The sequence below is a fragment of the Sodiomyces alcalophilus genome, assembly GCF_042370955.1.
Source record: "Sodiomyces alcalophilus JCM 7366 unplaced genomic scaffold ACRALscaffold_2, whole genome shotgun sequence".
Lineage (NCBI taxonomy): Eukaryota > Fungi > Ascomycota > Sordariomycetes > Glomerellales > Plectosphaerellaceae > Sodiomyces > Sodiomyces alcalophilus.
The window spans coordinates 4,023,832-4,039,539 of record NW_027263533.1 but is presented as its reverse complement, the minus strand read 5'-3'; the positions used below and the strand labels follow the sequence as shown (position 1 = coordinate 4,039,539).

The following is a 15,708-nucleotide window of genomic DNA, read 5'->3' as shown; positions in this document are numbered from 1 at the left end:
CGCGAGCTGTTGACCACACAACTGTCCGAGAGTCGGGGATCGCTCAGTTTAGTGACGCAACGACCGCCGCCGTCTACGTTCTTGAAACAATTCGTCCCAGCGGTTCTCCATGGGGAGTGGGAGAAGACGAGCATCTTAATATCGGGTTACCCGCCGTGTGGTCCATGTCTTGTCCCGGTGTCGTCGTGATCGGCGGGAATCCCCTATCGATGACTGTCGCGATGACTGTCGTTATCACTTTCCCCCAGTTGATGACTTGGTGTTGATATCATTTTTATTCGATTTTTAAATATTTCTTCCCTCCATTCGGCGAAGCAAGCATTATGTCCACAGTCGCTGTGACATGTACGTTGTAAGGTCTGGATGAGATGACATGTGAGCCGAGGCAATCGTCTTGCGCACCCGTCTTCTTTCCTTGGTGCTATGGTTAGAAAGCGTGATTCCACTCCACTACGTGCCAACTTTGCGACAGAATACCCACAAGGTCGGACTGGTGGGTAATTCGATCGCGATTCCATGATTCCCTTCTTCTCTTCGCACTACGCTAGTCATTGGCACTCGTATTTTGACCCCTGCCGACTAACCGAGCAACCAAGTATGTATTCGTAATGCCACCAGGTATACGAAGTACAACCGGGTGCGTGGGCCGAGAGAACTGGGCTGCATTGGACCAACGTGCAAGCAGGTAGGGAATTGCCGGCGGTCCAGACCATGGTCGAAGGCGTAACGGATGGCGTAACGTCGATGGTCGGTCTGCCGAGTTGACACCGCAGTGTCAATCAATTGGCAATGGGAAAGCCTGTCGACCGACCGAACGAATGGTCTTCGCGTATGTACGAATACGTTGTATGGCCGGATTGTCTGGGATATAGGGTGGGACAGACCAGGCCTTACGCCATCTTGTGTAGAGTTGCGCTCACTGCCGATTGTCCGAAGACGCGACCTTGGATACTCTCGGGGATGTTTGCGCTCGCGAATTTTTTCGCGTGATTGGCCTTTATCGCGCGACGTGAACACGCGTTGGCAATGGCAGCGGGTGGCTCTGGCAGCAGGAGGCTGATGAGAGAATGTGCACCCGGGCATATTTGACTGTTCTTCCATCACAACTCCTGTTTCACCAGTCCAGAGGCTTCTTTTTCTGAGGTGTTGCAGTTTTCTCCTCAGCGGGAGCCTTGCGGAGGTGATGGTGTCGGTCGTGGCGGTCGTCATCATCGTGGTCGTGAAAAATGTCAGCATTGACGCCCCATCGCTCCATGGCAGCATCCACGACAGCGGCCCACCGAGCAATCAGCGGGTGTGCGTCCGCCACGCACGCGAACACGACGTCCTCCTCTCCTGGCCCGTCTCCATCCCCATCCACGACGGCGCCACCATCACCACCATCATCCGCTTCACCTTCTTGAGCCGCGGCAAGGGCAGCCGAGCCACCCCCCACCGCAAACTTCCATGTGCCGTCGGTGTTGAAGAACTCGGCCGTGAAAAGCCGCTCCGTGCTGAGGTCGGCGCGGGCTTCTTTGGCCGTCTCCATCGCCTCCCGGGAGACGGCCGCGTCGGGGTGGCGGACGAGGGCCTGGGCGATCCCTTCCAGCAGGCCGAGCAGCTGACCGGCCTTGGAGCCAAAGGCGGCGCCCAGGCTGAACCCCTCGTCGAAGCCGGCTTGGAGGCTCTCGGCCTTCCCTGCCGTGATTCCCTCGCGGTATCCCGACGTTGTGTGCTCGGTTTGAAGTCTCCGAATGTCCGAGAGATGATGGGCGTTCTCTCGGGAAGCGGCGGCGGTGGCAGCATCGTGATCCCGGTGTAGAGACGTCGTCGGGGACGATGGTTCCGAGCCCCAGACGTCATCAAAGATGTCCCCTGCGCCTTCTGGACTGACGATATGGCCCTGTTCTGTCTGTTCCACCGGCATGGCTATGACGAAGGGCTCGTAGGCGGTGGCGTTGTCCACAGGCTGGATGTGCATTCTCTGGCCCAAACGCCGAGTTTTGTACCTCAGCGCACCAGTATAGTCAGGCTTACGGAGCTTGCAGGACAGTCCAACAGATGTGAGCAGTGACTTTCTTTGCAAAAAGCTGTTTGGTAGTAGCGTAGGAGAAATGATAAATAAAAACGAGGTGAATCACGACTGAGGGGTTGCGGCTGAACGGCTCCATACAGTGTATGTACTGTGTATTTCTGGTCGTCTTGTACCGAGCCGTTCGTCTGTACACGTTCTAGTTGTAGTTGTACAAGTTGCCAATCTGCAAAGTTGCTTGAGAGACGACTTCGCCATTGACTTTACAACGCCGTCCAAGCAAACGATGATCACCGGCTCGGCCAGACTCTTACAGGATTAAATGTCCCGGCTCAAGTTGAGAAAGCCAAATGATTTGCGCTGGTGATGCTGGGCTTCGGTTCGCTTCCACCTATGAGCTAAGACTGGACCGCGACGCACCTATACGGATAACGTCGTAGGTATAAAGTGGCAGGCAGTACGTTATGAAGCTGCCAGCCTCGCGGTGTCTTTACATGGTGTTGCACATCACATCTCCAATGTACCAAGTACTTTGTCAAGAAGCCAGGTCATTCGCCTTTCGAATCGTTACATTGCGTCGCCCTCCCTCTACTTCTATCCGTCCAGTCCAGAAATAGACGTACAGTACAACGCCGAGGTACATAGCAAGGCATCACCACCCAGTGTTAGAGTCACTTCCTACTGTGCCTTCTTCTCAGCCGCCGCCGTGGCCTTGCCCGACCCGATGGGCGTCTTGAGGCCAGTAAAAACGGCCAGGACGACGACCGCCATGCCAACGGCGCCCATACCATACGCCACCTCGCGCCCGGCCCACCAGTACACGCTCGTGAACAGGACCGGACCGAGTCCGCGCCCCAGCTGGCCCCAGCTCCGGAGCATGCCCAGCTTGCCGCCGCGCTCCCCCGCGCTCGCCTCGAAGCTGCTGAGCGCGTTGAGGCCCGTGACCACGGTGGCAGACGTCACGGCCAGACACGTGGCTGCTGCGTACAATCCCGTCGTCGTCGTGACGCGGCCCAGCATGACGAAACCCAGCAGGCATGCGACGGTGCCCAGGCGCACCGACGTCAGGGGCGGGAGCCGCCTCGTGACGCCGCCCTGGAGGATCGACGCCACGAGCCCGACGAACCCCAGGAGACGGCCGTTCTTGGCCGAGCCGAATCCGAAGAGGTCATAGGTCATGAACGAGAGGGACGACTCCATGCCGGAGAAGAAGAGCAGGAAGACGAAGTGGACGGCATTGAGCATGAGATGCGAATTTGTCCGTCGTTGTTGTTGTTGTCGCATCGGGCCCGCCGATGCCTCCGTCTCCTTGTCCTCCTTTCTCTTCTTCTCCTCCTCTCCCTTATCCTGTCCGCCCGTCGTCTGGATCCCCTTCCCGCCCTTGCCCGCCAAGGCCGGCAACGTCTCGGGCAGGTAGAAGTACAGGTATATGGTCTCGGTGACAATGAGAGCGAGGCTGACGCCGGCAGCGGTAGCAAAGGGGTTCGCCCGGACGGTGGGGATGGAACTGAGGTAAGCACCGAGCCCCGGGCCGAAAGTGAAGGCGACGCTGAAGCAGGCGCCAATGAGCGCCATGGTCGAGCCGCGCGAGGCCTCGTCGGAGATGTCGGTGGCCATGGCGGTGGCCAGCTGGACGTTGCCCTCGGACAGGCCGCCGACGATGCGTGAGGCGACAAAGGTCCGGAAGTCGACGGCGGCGACCCAGAGGAGGACCGAAAGGATGTTTCCCATCATGGAGGCGAGGAGGGCGGTGCGGCGGCCATGGCGGTCGGACAGGGTGCCGATAAGGGGGGATGCGATGGCTTGCAGGAGACTGGGGGGAGAACATTGATTAGCATAGGGAGCGGCGTGGCAGAGGCCATACGAGGAGATTTACGTATAGGCAACTTGGGGCAAAAGAAGACGTACGAGAATAGACTACCCAAGGCACCGCCGAGGAGGACAATGTCATAGCGGGAGTCGATGGGCCGAGAGAAGGCGGCCTTGTACTTGTTCAGGTAGCTGAGGACGGTCTGGAGGAGCGTGTTGGGGTTTCCAGAGATGGCAGCGGGTGCTTCGCGGTCGCGGTAGAATTCGAGCAGTTTCGGGAAGAGGGGGAGGATGAAGGTAAAGGAGATCTGTTTTTTGCGCAGCCATTGTTAGCTCGAGTGCTTGGCCATGCCCTTCTGCTTCCACTAAAGGCCGCTTACCAAGTCGAGGAGGAGGGAGAAGGCGATGACCCGCAGAACCTTCTTTCGGGTGGCCGCATCGAAGGGTGGTGACGCCATGATCGCGGACCAGCCCCGATACAATTCAATGCCAAAGGACGAAAAAAGAAGATGGCCGACAAACAGGCGAAAGGGATGGGTTATAGTTGAAGGGAATGGAAACCAAGAACAAGAGAGAACATGCAAAGAAAGAGAATAGAAAACAAGAAGATTACAGGTCGGGCATCAGACCATGCATGGTCTTCGAATTGGATGGCAGAGTGGGAGACTGGGAATGGGATCAATGGCAAAGCCCATTGGACTGAGAGGTGTCACCAAGAGGCTCGTGCCGTGTTCCTTCCGATGACAACGGGGCCCAAAGCGGGCCAGTGGGGTTACTAAGATTATTAAGTGTGGGCTACGGAGGCTTAAGCCGTTGTGCCGTACCGTACCGGTACCTCTACATCTATACCACCGGGCCAATACACTGGCCACCATCTTCGGCGCTGCAAACTGAAGACAAAACCGTACTTCGTAGTCTGGCGCCTCTTATCATGACATTTAGAGACCAGCGCATGTAATCCACAAGATCAACTCTCCTTTTACCTTGTATGCAGTTGTCATGGTTCTGGACAATTTTCCTTGTCCACTACGTAAGACGTAGGTATGCCTCCATCCTCATGTCGTCTTAGATGACCTCCACTGCTGTCTCGCAAAGGAACCTACAAACGTGGCAGCCCTGCGCACCATACCATGATGTCGCGTACTACTACCTCCTCTATACATGAGGCATAGTACGTGTGCGTCCAGTTCGACTTCAAGAATCAAGTACTTACTCAGGCACCTACAAAGCTGCTATCATAATTCCAAGTGCTCATAGACCCCCCAAGTCTCTCGACACTATCCAGCCCCCGACGAATCCGGAAACTTGGAATCCGTTCCAGTATAACGCAAAAGTCGGAAATAGACCGCATGTGGTCCATTGACCTGGATAGATCCGAATACTAGATGCAACCAGCCATACCTCATCCCTCTCGCCTACGTATTCTCTCTTCCCCAACGTTCCCCCGAGGTACCTTTGCTGTGTAGGTACTCGTATACTTCGTACATTCCAAAGCGTAAACCAATTGAATCGTCATGGGCCTACATCTGTGGTAGGCAGCTTCTGGAGACGTACAATTCTCCCATTCCTCCAAGCCATAGGTCGTACGGCAAACACGATTACATTCCATGTCGTCATCCATACTGGAGACGAGCTCCCGAACAATAAGAACAAGAGGCGGGGAGAACCTTAAAAAGATGGGAGATATATAATATAAGACCATAGCCAGACGCTTGGGGGTCGAAGACGCAAGACGGTTTACCAACACACCCCAACAACCAACACCAGTAGAAGCCTTTCAATTCTCACCAGACCAAGTAGAGGAAGGACGAAAAGATGATTCTCGCAACGCATGTGAGTTGGAAAGGACGAACAACCTCTACCAAGCGAACGGAACCTCAGGCTAACCATGATCGAACGCCCAGGTCGACCCGGAGGAGATCATCCAACGACTCCAAGCCTCCCATATCACATCCCCAGGCCACACCAACCTCCTTAACGCCGGGAGAGCCTCACTCTCCCACTACCAGCCGTTCGACACCCAGTACACCAGCCAAGAGAATTTCCCCAAATACAGGATCCCCGTCGATGGCGCCCCAGCCGATACAGTCTACCAGCTTATCCACGACGAGTTGGACCTGGACGGCAGGCCGAATCTCAACCTCGCCAGGTGAGCGCGTCGCCCCCCACACTTTTGATATCTCTCTCCTTGACTACTCAGCTAACCGCAAGGACCCCAGCTTTGTGAGCACCTACATGGAAGAAAACGCCACAAAACTCATGGAAGAGAACATCGCCAAGAACCTCGCCGACGCCGACGAGTACCCGGCCCTGCTGGAAATCCACCAGCGCTGCATCAGCATCATCGCCAACCTCTGGGGCGTCCAGCAGGGCGAGCGCGCCATCGGCTCCGCCACCACCGGCTCCTCCGAAGCCATCCACCTCGGCGGCCTCGCCATGAAGCGTCGCTGGCAGGAACGCCGCCGCGCCGAGGGCAAAGACACCCACCGCCCCAACATCATCATGGGCGCCAACGCCCAGGTCGCCCTCGAAAAGTTCGCCCGCTACTTCGACGTCGAGGCACGCATCCTCCCCGTCAGCGCCAAGAGCCACTACCGCCTCGACCCGGAACTCGTCAGGCAGAACGTCGACGAGAACACCATCGGCGTCTTCGTCATCCTGGGGAGCACCTACACCGGCCACTATGAGCCCGTCGAGGAGGTGTCCAAGGTGCTGGACGAGTACCAGGAGCGGACCCAAATCGAAATTCCCATCCACGTCGATGCCGCCTCGGGCGGCTTTGTCGCTCCCTTTACCGATGCGGGGGTAGGAGGCGCGAAGTGGTAGGTGTCTTGTTTTTGGGTCTTGCCTTTTCTTTTCCTTTTCTTTTTCTTTTTCCTTTCCCCTTTTTTTGTAAAAAGGGGAAAAAAGAAAGACAAATGCTGATGAGATGACTTGCTCCTTAGGAACTTTGAACTTCCCCGAGTCAAGTCCATCAACGTCTCCGGTCACAAGTTCGGCCTCGTCTACGCCGGCCTAGGCTGGATCGTCTGGCGCGACGAATCATTCCTCCCCAAAGACCTCATTTTCGAGCTGCACTATCTCGGCGGCACCGAAAAGTCCTTCACGCTCAACTTCAGCCGCCCGGGCGGCCAGGTTGTGGCACAGTACTTCAACCTCGTCCATCTCGGCCACAGGGGTTACCGCGACATCATGGAAAGCTCCCTCGCCAACGCCCGCCTGCTGGCCAACAGCCTCGAGGCCACGGGGTGGTACACCGTCGTCTCCGACATCCATAGGCGCCGCGAGAAACCCCGCGCCGGAGGTGTCGTCGAGTCGGCCATCGAAAAGGCCAAATCCGCCGCCGGTGCGCAAAAGGACGATGCCAAACCGGGCGGCGATGCCGGCGGTTCCGCCAAGGGCCGCTCCGCGTCTCTCGCCGGAGGCGAGTCGTCCGCCGACTTCGCCGCAGGCCTGCCCGTCGTGGCCTTCCGGCTGACCGACGACTTCAAGGCCAAGTATCCCCACATCGAGCAGGAGACCATCTCGCTGATGCTGAGGGCCAGGGGATGGATCATTCCCAACTACGCGCTGCCGCCCAACGAGAGCCGCTTCGAGATTCTGCGTGTCGTGGTGCGCGAAACCATGACCTTTGATCTGCTCGAAAGACTCGTGACCGACATTGCCTCCGTGACCGAATCGCTGATGAGCAAGGATCAGATCGACCTAGTAGCCCTGCGGAAGCATCACGCACACTGTCGTGGCCCGCTGACCAAGCGGGAGCAGAAGAAGAGACAAGAGGAAATGGAGACGGGAGAGTTGCGGAAGATGGCGAACGGGATTCACCGGTCCGTCTGTTAAAGTGTTTCTCTTTTTATTTTTTGTCTTTTTGTAGTTGGGGGGGACACTAATACCTGTGTAAAAACTATCGCGTCTTCTGCCTCTGGATTCGGGAGGACGTCTTCAAAGCAGATTGATTTCTCGTCTTTCTTCGTCTTCTTCAGGCTCCAATTTAGGCTATTTTGCCTTGTACTTTCCCTTCATTTTAATGGTCAGGATAATCCGACACGTCGCCAGGAGTCCCCCGCCGTTAACTCTGTGTCCATAATGTCGGCTGCTGATGAGAAGACAGTATCATCGTCTCCATCCAGTGACTTTACAAAGGAAATACATCAGCCTAGCCAAAGTCACGTGACTAAATGGTTGTTCCATGCATATGAGGTACGAAGTAGGTATCTTCTTTGAATCGGCTCGCGTATGGGAGCAGGAGAAGGCTCTAGCTGAGCAGTGTATACAGATCCCGCCTCGCAATGCTCACATCCCACCTAAGCAGCATTAGCAGGCGTCTTTCCATCGATTCACCTCCTCGCAGCCCAACCCGGAACCTGTATCTCTATCCGGCTGAACTTGGCCTAGGCTTTGTTCGTGGAAGGGGTCATCGTCGAGATACTTCGCCGGCAGGGGTAAAACGGGAATTTCCAGACTGAATTTCGCCAGGGAGCTCAATCTCCAGAACGCCTAACCATAAAACGCCCACGTCGTTGTCAATTGGAGCGGACAGACGAAAATACGCAGGTGTCCCTCCAGCTATGTAAAGAACTCGTCCCTCTTTTCTCCATACCACGGGACGGAGTCCATAGCGACACCTTCCAAACATTGCTCAACAAGCCACCTCCACGTTGGATTTCTTTAATCATGCGCCCAGATCAGATTGCAAAACAATGCCTGGACAAGCGAGCCGAGGAAGCTTTGGTCCGGGAAGAAGGGAAAAGAAACAGAACATAAAAACGAATGCCATCGTCAGTCGTATCGGTCCACCTCCTCGTGAGAAATCGCATAATGTGCCTCATGATAAAGACGCCGGCGCAGAAGGGCGTCCGTTGGTCAATGCAACCAGAACCGGCGGAAGCATATGTGGCTGCTGGTTTTCTGTCCCCATTCCCGTATTGGAAATCCAAGTAGATTCGGGGAAAGGTATTTTTTCTTCTTTTTTCTTGTTTTACTGTTTTTGGTCTTGCGTTCTCTTCTTTGCGTTGTTCTTTTGTCTTCATAGCAGCTCGTCACTCCCGCAAGACACACTCGCCTCGATGGCCTCGATGATGGCACCTTCGGGGAAAACGGGCCCCTGTCCGTCACACTTGGCCTGGTTCTTGAGTCGGTCGCTGACGTCGCCCACATCCACAAGCCCCTGCTTGAACAGCTCGTGGTTGATGATGAGGTCCCAGGTGGCGCCGGCGCCAAGGAGACGCTGACCGTCGCCGGAAACGGCGATGCGATGGCTGGGGGTCTTATTGTTATGCGGCGCGAGGAGGTCTGAGTAAAAATCGGTGGGGCTGTACTGCATCGGACCGGTAGTCTGCGGCTCGGGGGAGAGCGAACGGGAGCCGTTCATGGTGGAGGTGGCGCGCAGTATCTCGTTCTCGGTGGCAATCTTCTGCATTTCCCTCTTCAGGCGTTCATTCTCCGAGGTGGTTTGTTGGGCCGCGGCCTCCAGGTTGGCTAGTTTAGCTTCCAGCTCCTTGACATGTTTTTCCTTGCGTTCGCGGAAAGCCCGTTGACTGAAAGGTGATTATTTGTTAGTCTAGGAACGAACACTTGACTCTTGTCCCCATGGGGTCATGTTTGCGGCCCCCAGATGGTGAATGACGAAGTAGCGAGGCCAGTCAATGTACTGTATGTAGACAGGGGCGTGAAGTCCATGGGAGGTGCATGAATGGGATGGACAAAAGAAGACAGACGGGGACGGAACGTACGCGGCACGGTTCTGGGCCTTCCGGCGAGACTGGGCGGGCGTCAGGTCTTCCTCGTCCGAGTTGGACCCGCCACGACGATGCTGCTGATCATCTCCAGACTCTTGCCTGTGAGCCAGGAGTTCGGACTGCGGCTTGATGGACTGGGCCGGGGTCGACACAGCGTTCATGCCATTCTGGGAGTGGTGGTGGTGCTGCTGGTGGTGCAGCTGAGTAGGACGGGCCGAGGCGACAGGATGTTGGTTCGGGGGAGTAGGCGGGCCCGGGAAGACGGCATGGTTGGCGGCATGGCTGGCGGCGGGATTTGAGTTGGGATTGAACGGGGGAGACACGTAGGGATCAAAGGTGTTGAAGTGTTGGTCAGCGGGGTACTCGGTGTAGATATCCTGCTCATGTCATGATTGTGTAAGTGCAAGGTTCGACGCACTAACAGAGAAATGCACCAGTCAGGCCTTTTGGGGTGGGTAGTGAGCGGTGGGGGGAGGGCCTCTGGACCTCAGAGGAGCGTGGAAAAGAACGGTGAAGCAAAGCAATTCGACGCCCAGGGACCCCAGAACCACGCCATCTCCTCAGGCCGCCGCGGGGAAGAAGAGAGGGACGAACCGGTGGAGAGGTTGTTGGATTGTTATTAAAGTCGTCCGATGCCGCCGAGTTGGAGTGGGAAGGGGTTAGGGGCTGGATGCCCATGTACTGGTAGGGCTGAGAGTTCGCATAGTACTGGTGCGTGAAGTCCATGGCGTTGGGCGTGTGGTCCGTTCGGACGGGAGGGGCGAAGGGGAGACACGGAATGAATGGTGACCTGACCTCGTTCTTCTCGGTTGAGATGGAAAAGTTCGGGTCGGTGATGGTGTATCAGTCAGGAGGAGTCGTCTTGTGAACGTCTCACGGAGCGAGGGACGATGAGATTTAGAAAGGACGGTTCGGTTGGGGTGGAGATTGGACACGAAATGCGGAAAATTGGCAGGGGGCCCGACAGGTCAGAGGGCTCGGCCTGTTTTCTCGAATTTTTACCAGGACTTTGCCCAGGGGAAAAATGAAGGACGCTGGGAGAAGTCGATGATTCTGGAGCGAAAAGGAATGAATGGGGCGGCAGAGAGTGATGGGATGGAATATTGAAGCGGGGGGGCGAGCAAGACCGCACAATAGGTATGTACCTTGAATTTTAGGCGTTTGGGAGGGTACTTCGCAGCGGACGCAAACGGTCGCGCAGACTGCCACATGGGGATCTGCGGAGTGCGTCTCGCCTTCCGTCGATTCCGACCTCCTTCTGCGCCTCTTCTTAGTCGAGGTCTTACTATTCGTTAGGTAGGTAGGTAGGTAAGAGTACGTCGGTGACTATTGCACTGTACTTTGTACACCGCGTTCTACATCGTATGGAGTAGTACCAATTAATATCGTCCCAAGTACAGTGCGTAGTATTTTATATTGTAGAGCGTTCCATCCATTGCGGAGCAGGTCGAATAAACGGAAAGGGAAAAAAAGAAAAGAAAAAGGAAGATCGATCGAGATTGAGGCGTGTCCGAAAATGGACTTGGAAGAAAAAATCCTTCCATGTTTGACTGGGGAGGGCACAGTTGTCAGCTGGCACATGGACAATGCCACCCGCCAGGTTCCAGAGGGCGCAGGCTGGCCGAGGCCTGGACGATGCACGGACCACAGACCTACAGTACACACTGGTACTATTGACACTGGTTCAAGTACATACTCGGTGATATATATTTTGTGGTTATTTTACCACGTCGGCGCGCGCATCAACGCAGTGATACATTCCGGAACAGTGACAAGGGCATTTGCGCAAGCCGAGACGAGAACCAGGAAACTCTACCTGGTGTGTCCTGACGAGTCTTCCGTTGGGCAGGCTAATATAAGAGTACATGCCCGGTAAGCTGAGGGGAGGGGGAACGGAGTATCCCGGATGTATCCGTGACTCGGCGTCAGCCGTCAACAGATTCCCCCTCTTCTTGACCTAACCCCTGGCGAAGGCTCAGCCAGAAAAGGACGAGGAGAAGTCTCGAAACCGAATGTAGCGAAAACGTTTGACTGGAAAGTCTCGGCGATATGTGCTGCCGGTTCCGTTGAGTGACCGTTCTCGCTCAGAAAATAGGAACAGATGGCCGTGTGTAGGTGGGAACCTTTGCTAGCTAAAGGGCCTGGGGGAATCGGGACCTGCCAGACGGAGACTGCAACCATCCTGAAGTCACTGGAACAGATCAACTCGGTATATGAGGAGGGAAATGTGTGAACGGAAATCGAGATGGCGTCGAAAAGAAGAAAAAAAAGGGGAGACAACGAAGAAGGGGTAAATCAAACCAGCATCTTTAAGCTCCTGGCGGACGTATTCAAATCGTCCAGAGGACCTGTTCTTTGTAAAGAATTAAACAAGCAATTAATAGTACAAAAATAGGTTTGCTTGCATGTCTCCTGGCGCGGTAGTTTATTCGTAGACCATGGTCATGTTCGACAGTGGCTGCGGCGTTGACTGTACACTAATCACCTGTTTCAAGTGGCTTTGCGCGTCACACCGTTGCACACAACGTACTGTGTGACACAAGTTTCGCATACGCACATGCCTTCGTGGCTGTCATGTGATGCCATCTTTGAACCGACGAAAGCCCTGTTGAAGATCCTTGGTTGACCGCCACGATATTCAGTGTGTTTCTTTTGTATGGATCTACAATCGCAGATGGTGAAAGTTGGTAGGGTACCTACGAAGGCAGTGCACTTTCATAGTTATCTGGTGACGTCAGTACGGGCACTGACCTACCAAATTTCGCCAATGAAATAGGTACGGTACCTACCGTACAATGATTGTACCTAGCATCGTGAGAAGGATGGAAGGAACAAGGGGGAATACTGGAAAGACCTTCTGTACAGTATATGTCCTCGTCCCTGGGAAGCACTTGCCCTCGCCTAAAGGTGCACGAAATGATAATGGTAACCCCAAACACAACACAAAAAACGCCGTCTTCTTAATTTTCTCTTTCTTCCTGCTTGATACTTTGGATTTCATCCCCCGCCCTCGTCATTCATCCCGTGGGTGCCAGTGGCTCCATTTGCATACATTACCATACCTCGGTGGCCAACCGCCAACCTTTCAGCCCTAAGACTCTCGGCCATCCGATTGGGACAGGAACGACGAGAAAACCAGACAGGACGGGAAATGACCAAAGAGGTCGAGACGACTGCCCCTCGACGCAAAGACGGGGCTGGCTTCTCAACCTGATAGGACTGTCCCGACTCCTTCGAAGCCAAGGAGCGTAACGCTAGCCCACGTCAGCTGCGACCTGAAGCCCCTGCAGCCTGCAACAAGCGGTGGAAAAGTCTCAAGCAATCTCTTTCATCCACAGGCTCATCCCTCTCAATCGTTTGCTCCCCCTCTCCGTCTGTCCTTGTCACGAGTCACAGCCGCCCTTGGGATCCAACACAAGGGAAACAAGAAGAATCAGGAGAAAGGAGGGGAAAAAAAAAAAGGAACCGAAAAAGAAAAAGTAAAATCGAAAAAGAATCGAAAGGAATCGGCAAAAAAAATCGAAGGGGTAGTTCTCCGATAAGCGCCCTCCTAACCGTAGAAACCCCGACATCGAAACACCAACTCAACTCCAGACTTGGAAACAGTATCCGCACGATGACGAAGGACTAGACTTCCCCTCCCCCACCCCTACATACAGCACAGTACACACAGTCTTGTCGAATTGCCTTATTCCAAGCTCCCGCTCCCGTCCCCCGGCTCGGCACGTCACCAACGCTGCTTCGTCCTTCACGCCCACTTCTACTATTAGCATCATATCATTCATTGAGTTTGTTTCTACAGCCGCCCTAGCTTCTTTCACCCATCATCTATCGACAATTACCCTAGCTCGCAGCCTCTTGCAACCTCTTACAATACCTACTTCGCTTACGCACAACGTCCTTGGTGCCTTTATTCCCTGCCCTTTCCATAATCCATTTACAGTGTACGTCTTTGTGGGCGAGTACTTTCAAAGTGTTTCCTTTCTTCGTTCTCTTTATTATTGTTATTCTTTTTTTTCTTTTCATTTTTCCGCGTTCTAATCACCCAACCACCCCCTTGTTCTTTGGGCGCTCGGTGGGATTATCTCCCAAGTTATTACCCCGCTTACTGCCACACTTTTTGGCCACCTTCCATCTTCTACCTCTCTACACGCTTCGAAATCCTGTGAGGCGGCAGTACCTATCACCTCGAGAGACGGACCTGCTGCTTGCTTGTCGCCATGGCCTACCGATCCTCCGACTTCGAGGACCGTTTCCACGACGGCCCTTCCCACCGTCCTGAGGTCCGCTTTGCAGAGCGCGAACGAGAGCGCGACCACGACCGTTTGTCTTTTCTCCGTGATGATCCTCGCCCCGTGGACACTGGTCCTCTCGTGCTCCGCCAGCGAGAGGTCGAAACCCGCGACATCGCCCGTCGTCCTCGCAGCCCCAGTCCCATTCGATACGAGCACGTGAATCCCGTTCGCCGCGCCCGCAGCCTGACGCCTCCCCATATCCTCGAGGAACGGGAGCGCATCCGTATCGCCGATCGCGAGAGAAGCCGAGCGGCTCACCGTTATGAGCGCTCCCCCTCACCACGCCATAGGTTTGAACGCCGACACTCGCCTTCCCCCGACCGAGCTAGATCCCGCAGCCGTGTCCGCATCATCGACAGGGAGAGACGCCGCTCTCCGTCAAGCTCGCCGTCCCCTTCGCCTTCCCCGCCGCCGCCTCCTCCGCCCGTCATTCGCGGTCCGACCATCGAGAGGGAGGTAGTCACTCACTACCGCACCATCGACCACGGTCAGTCTCCTCAGTCTTTCAGTTTTTAGTTTTTTTTCCCCGTCCTTTCCTCTGTTCCTCCAGTTTCCCTTCCATGACGTAACGCAAACAACAAGTCAGCTAACTCGTGGCGCAGGCGTTGAACGGGCACGCAGCCCTGCCCCGCCTCCCCCCCGACCCGCACCTCCGCCAACCAGGACAGAGGAACGACAACTTGACATCGACATAAGGACATCGCGTGGCAGGACAGACGTCGACGTTCGCCGCTCCGTGAGCCGACACCGGTCGCCGAGTCGCGAGCGCCGCTCCCCCTATGTTCACGGTGATGAGCTCGTCGTCCGCGACGACCGACATCCTGGCTCGCGCCGACGCGCCCACTCGGCTGCACCGCTCCGCTCCCCCGTCGACGAGGAAGCTGAATACATCACCTCCCGCCTTGATGCCCGTGGCCGCATGGGCGAGGCCTGGAACGGCGCGACTCGCGATTGGACCATTGTCGACGTCCCGCCCGGCACCGAGCGCGTCCACATGGACGGCGTGGGTGGGGGCGCAGCCGAGATTACCTGGCAGCGCTATAACGGTGTTCGGAGGTCCAAGTTCATCCCGGAGCGTGACGAGCCTGTGCCGGCCCCTGCCCCGGCGCCCCCCACCCGGCCTTCCAGGGGCGGCTACGATCGAGAGTTGGAGATAGAAATCAGCCGCGATAGTAGGCGTAGCCGCCCTGTGCCCAAGTCGAAACAGAACGACATGTGGACCGAAATCACCAAAGACCTGGTTGTTGTCGATGCCATTATCGAGTGCGGGTATGATTACGAGGAGACGGAACATTTCTTCTACGTCATGAAATATCTCAAATATGTGAGTCTTGTCTCTTCCTCTCGTCCTGCATGGAACGGGTCAACCGCTACCCACCCCACTCCACCCTCTCTGGCGGTAAACATGTGCTTACACATTGATCTCTAGGACGATGTGCTGGAACTGGTCCAGATTTCTGATAGTATTCGACGTTATCGCCGTGACCGAGAGCGCGAGAAGCAGCGGGATCGCGAATGGAGGGATTATCCTCCTCGACGCCCCGCGCGGTTGGATTACGATGAACGGCTTCGTGAGCGGGAGATCCTCGTGGATACTTCGCGGGGCCTCCCTAGGAGAGGCTACTGAAGGGGAGCATCTTATTGACGACGTGTGGGGAGGCGATCGGCGCGAAGGCATCTTCAAGGCAAAGGTAGGCTGGCCAGCTGTCTGGAACTTTTTTTTATTTACTCGAAAGGCCGGGCTATAACGAGTTATGAATTACATGGGGTTTCATGAGTTGAAATGTGTCTAGTTTTGATGATGTAGGACGGAATGAATTAATTTGCGTCTGTACTTTTCTGAGCGGATAGACGT

General features: G+C 55.5%; 6 protein-coding genes across 6 annotated transcripts; 3 read left to right on the top strand and 3 right to left on the bottom strand.

Moving 5' to 3' along the window:
• Nucleotides 1-1,287: 1,287 nt before the first annotated feature.
• ACRALDRAFT_2057928 (uncharacterized protein) lies at nt 1,288-2,060 on the bottom strand (the record flags this gene model as incomplete). The annotated part of the gene is made up of 2 exons (XM_071021819.1): nt 1,436-2,060; nt 1,288-1,398 (listed from the first exon to the last, which is right to left on the bottom strand). Exons 1-2 carry the CDS (start codon nt 1,958-1,960, stop codon nt 1,288-1,290), a joined length of 636 nt encoding a protein of 211 aa, XP_070877570.1. The 5' UTR covers nt 1,961-2,060.
• A 386-nt stretch (nt 2,061-2,446) lies between these two features.
• Nucleotides 2,447-4,466, bottom strand: ACRALDRAFT_1040519 (uncharacterized protein). Its single transcript, XM_071015185.1, has 3 exons — nt 4,201-4,466; nt 3,920-4,128; nt 2,447-3,824 (listed from the first exon to the last, which is right to left on the bottom strand). Exons 1-3 carry the CDS (start codon nt 4,276-4,278, stop codon nt 2,690-2,692), a joined length of 1,422 nt encoding a protein of 473 aa, XP_070877569.1. The 5' UTR covers nt 4,279-4,466; the 3' UTR covers nt 2,447-2,689.
• Nucleotides 4,467-5,635: 1,169 nt separating this feature from the next.
• ACRALDRAFT_2040707 (uncharacterized protein) lies at nt 5,636-7,660 on the top strand (the record flags this gene model as incomplete). Its single annotated transcript, XM_071021083.1, has 4 exons — nt 5,636-5,653; nt 5,725-5,969; nt 6,040-6,642; nt 6,766-7,660. 4 exons carry the CDS (start codon nt 5,636-5,638, stop codon nt 7,658-7,660), a joined length of 1,761 nt encoding a protein of 586 aa, XP_070877568.1.
• Nucleotides 7,661-8,846: 1,186 nt separating this feature from the next.
• ACRALDRAFT_2099629 (uncharacterized protein) lies at nt 8,847-10,284 on the bottom strand (the record flags this gene model as incomplete). Its single annotated transcript, XM_071022962.1, has 3 exons — nt 8,847-9,357; nt 9,553-9,935; nt 10,153-10,284. 3 exons carry the CDS (start codon nt 10,282-10,284, stop codon nt 8,847-8,849), a joined length of 1,026 nt encoding a protein of 341 aa, XP_070877567.1.
• Nucleotides 10,285-10,336: 52 nt separating this feature from the next.
• Nucleotides 10,337-10,586, top strand: ACRALDRAFT_207691 (uncharacterized protein; the record flags this gene model as incomplete). The annotated part of the gene is made up of 3 exons (XM_071022292.1): nt 10,337-10,380; nt 10,406-10,521; nt 10,561-10,586. The coding sequence occupies 3 exons, from the start codon at nt 10,337-10,339 to the stop codon at nt 10,584-10,586; spliced, it is 186 nt and encodes a 61-aa protein (XP_070877566.1).
• A 3,192-nt stretch (nt 10,587-13,778) lies between these two features.
• On the top strand, nt 13,779-15,480 carry ACRALDRAFT_1068839 (uncharacterized protein; the record flags this gene model as incomplete). The annotated part of the gene is made up of 3 exons (XM_071017607.1): nt 13,779-14,340; nt 14,456-15,177; nt 15,283-15,480. 3 exons carry the CDS (start codon nt 13,779-13,781, stop codon nt 15,478-15,480), a joined length of 1,482 nt encoding a protein of 493 aa, XP_070877565.1.
• Between the last annotated feature and the right edge of the window lie 228 nt (nt 15,481-15,708).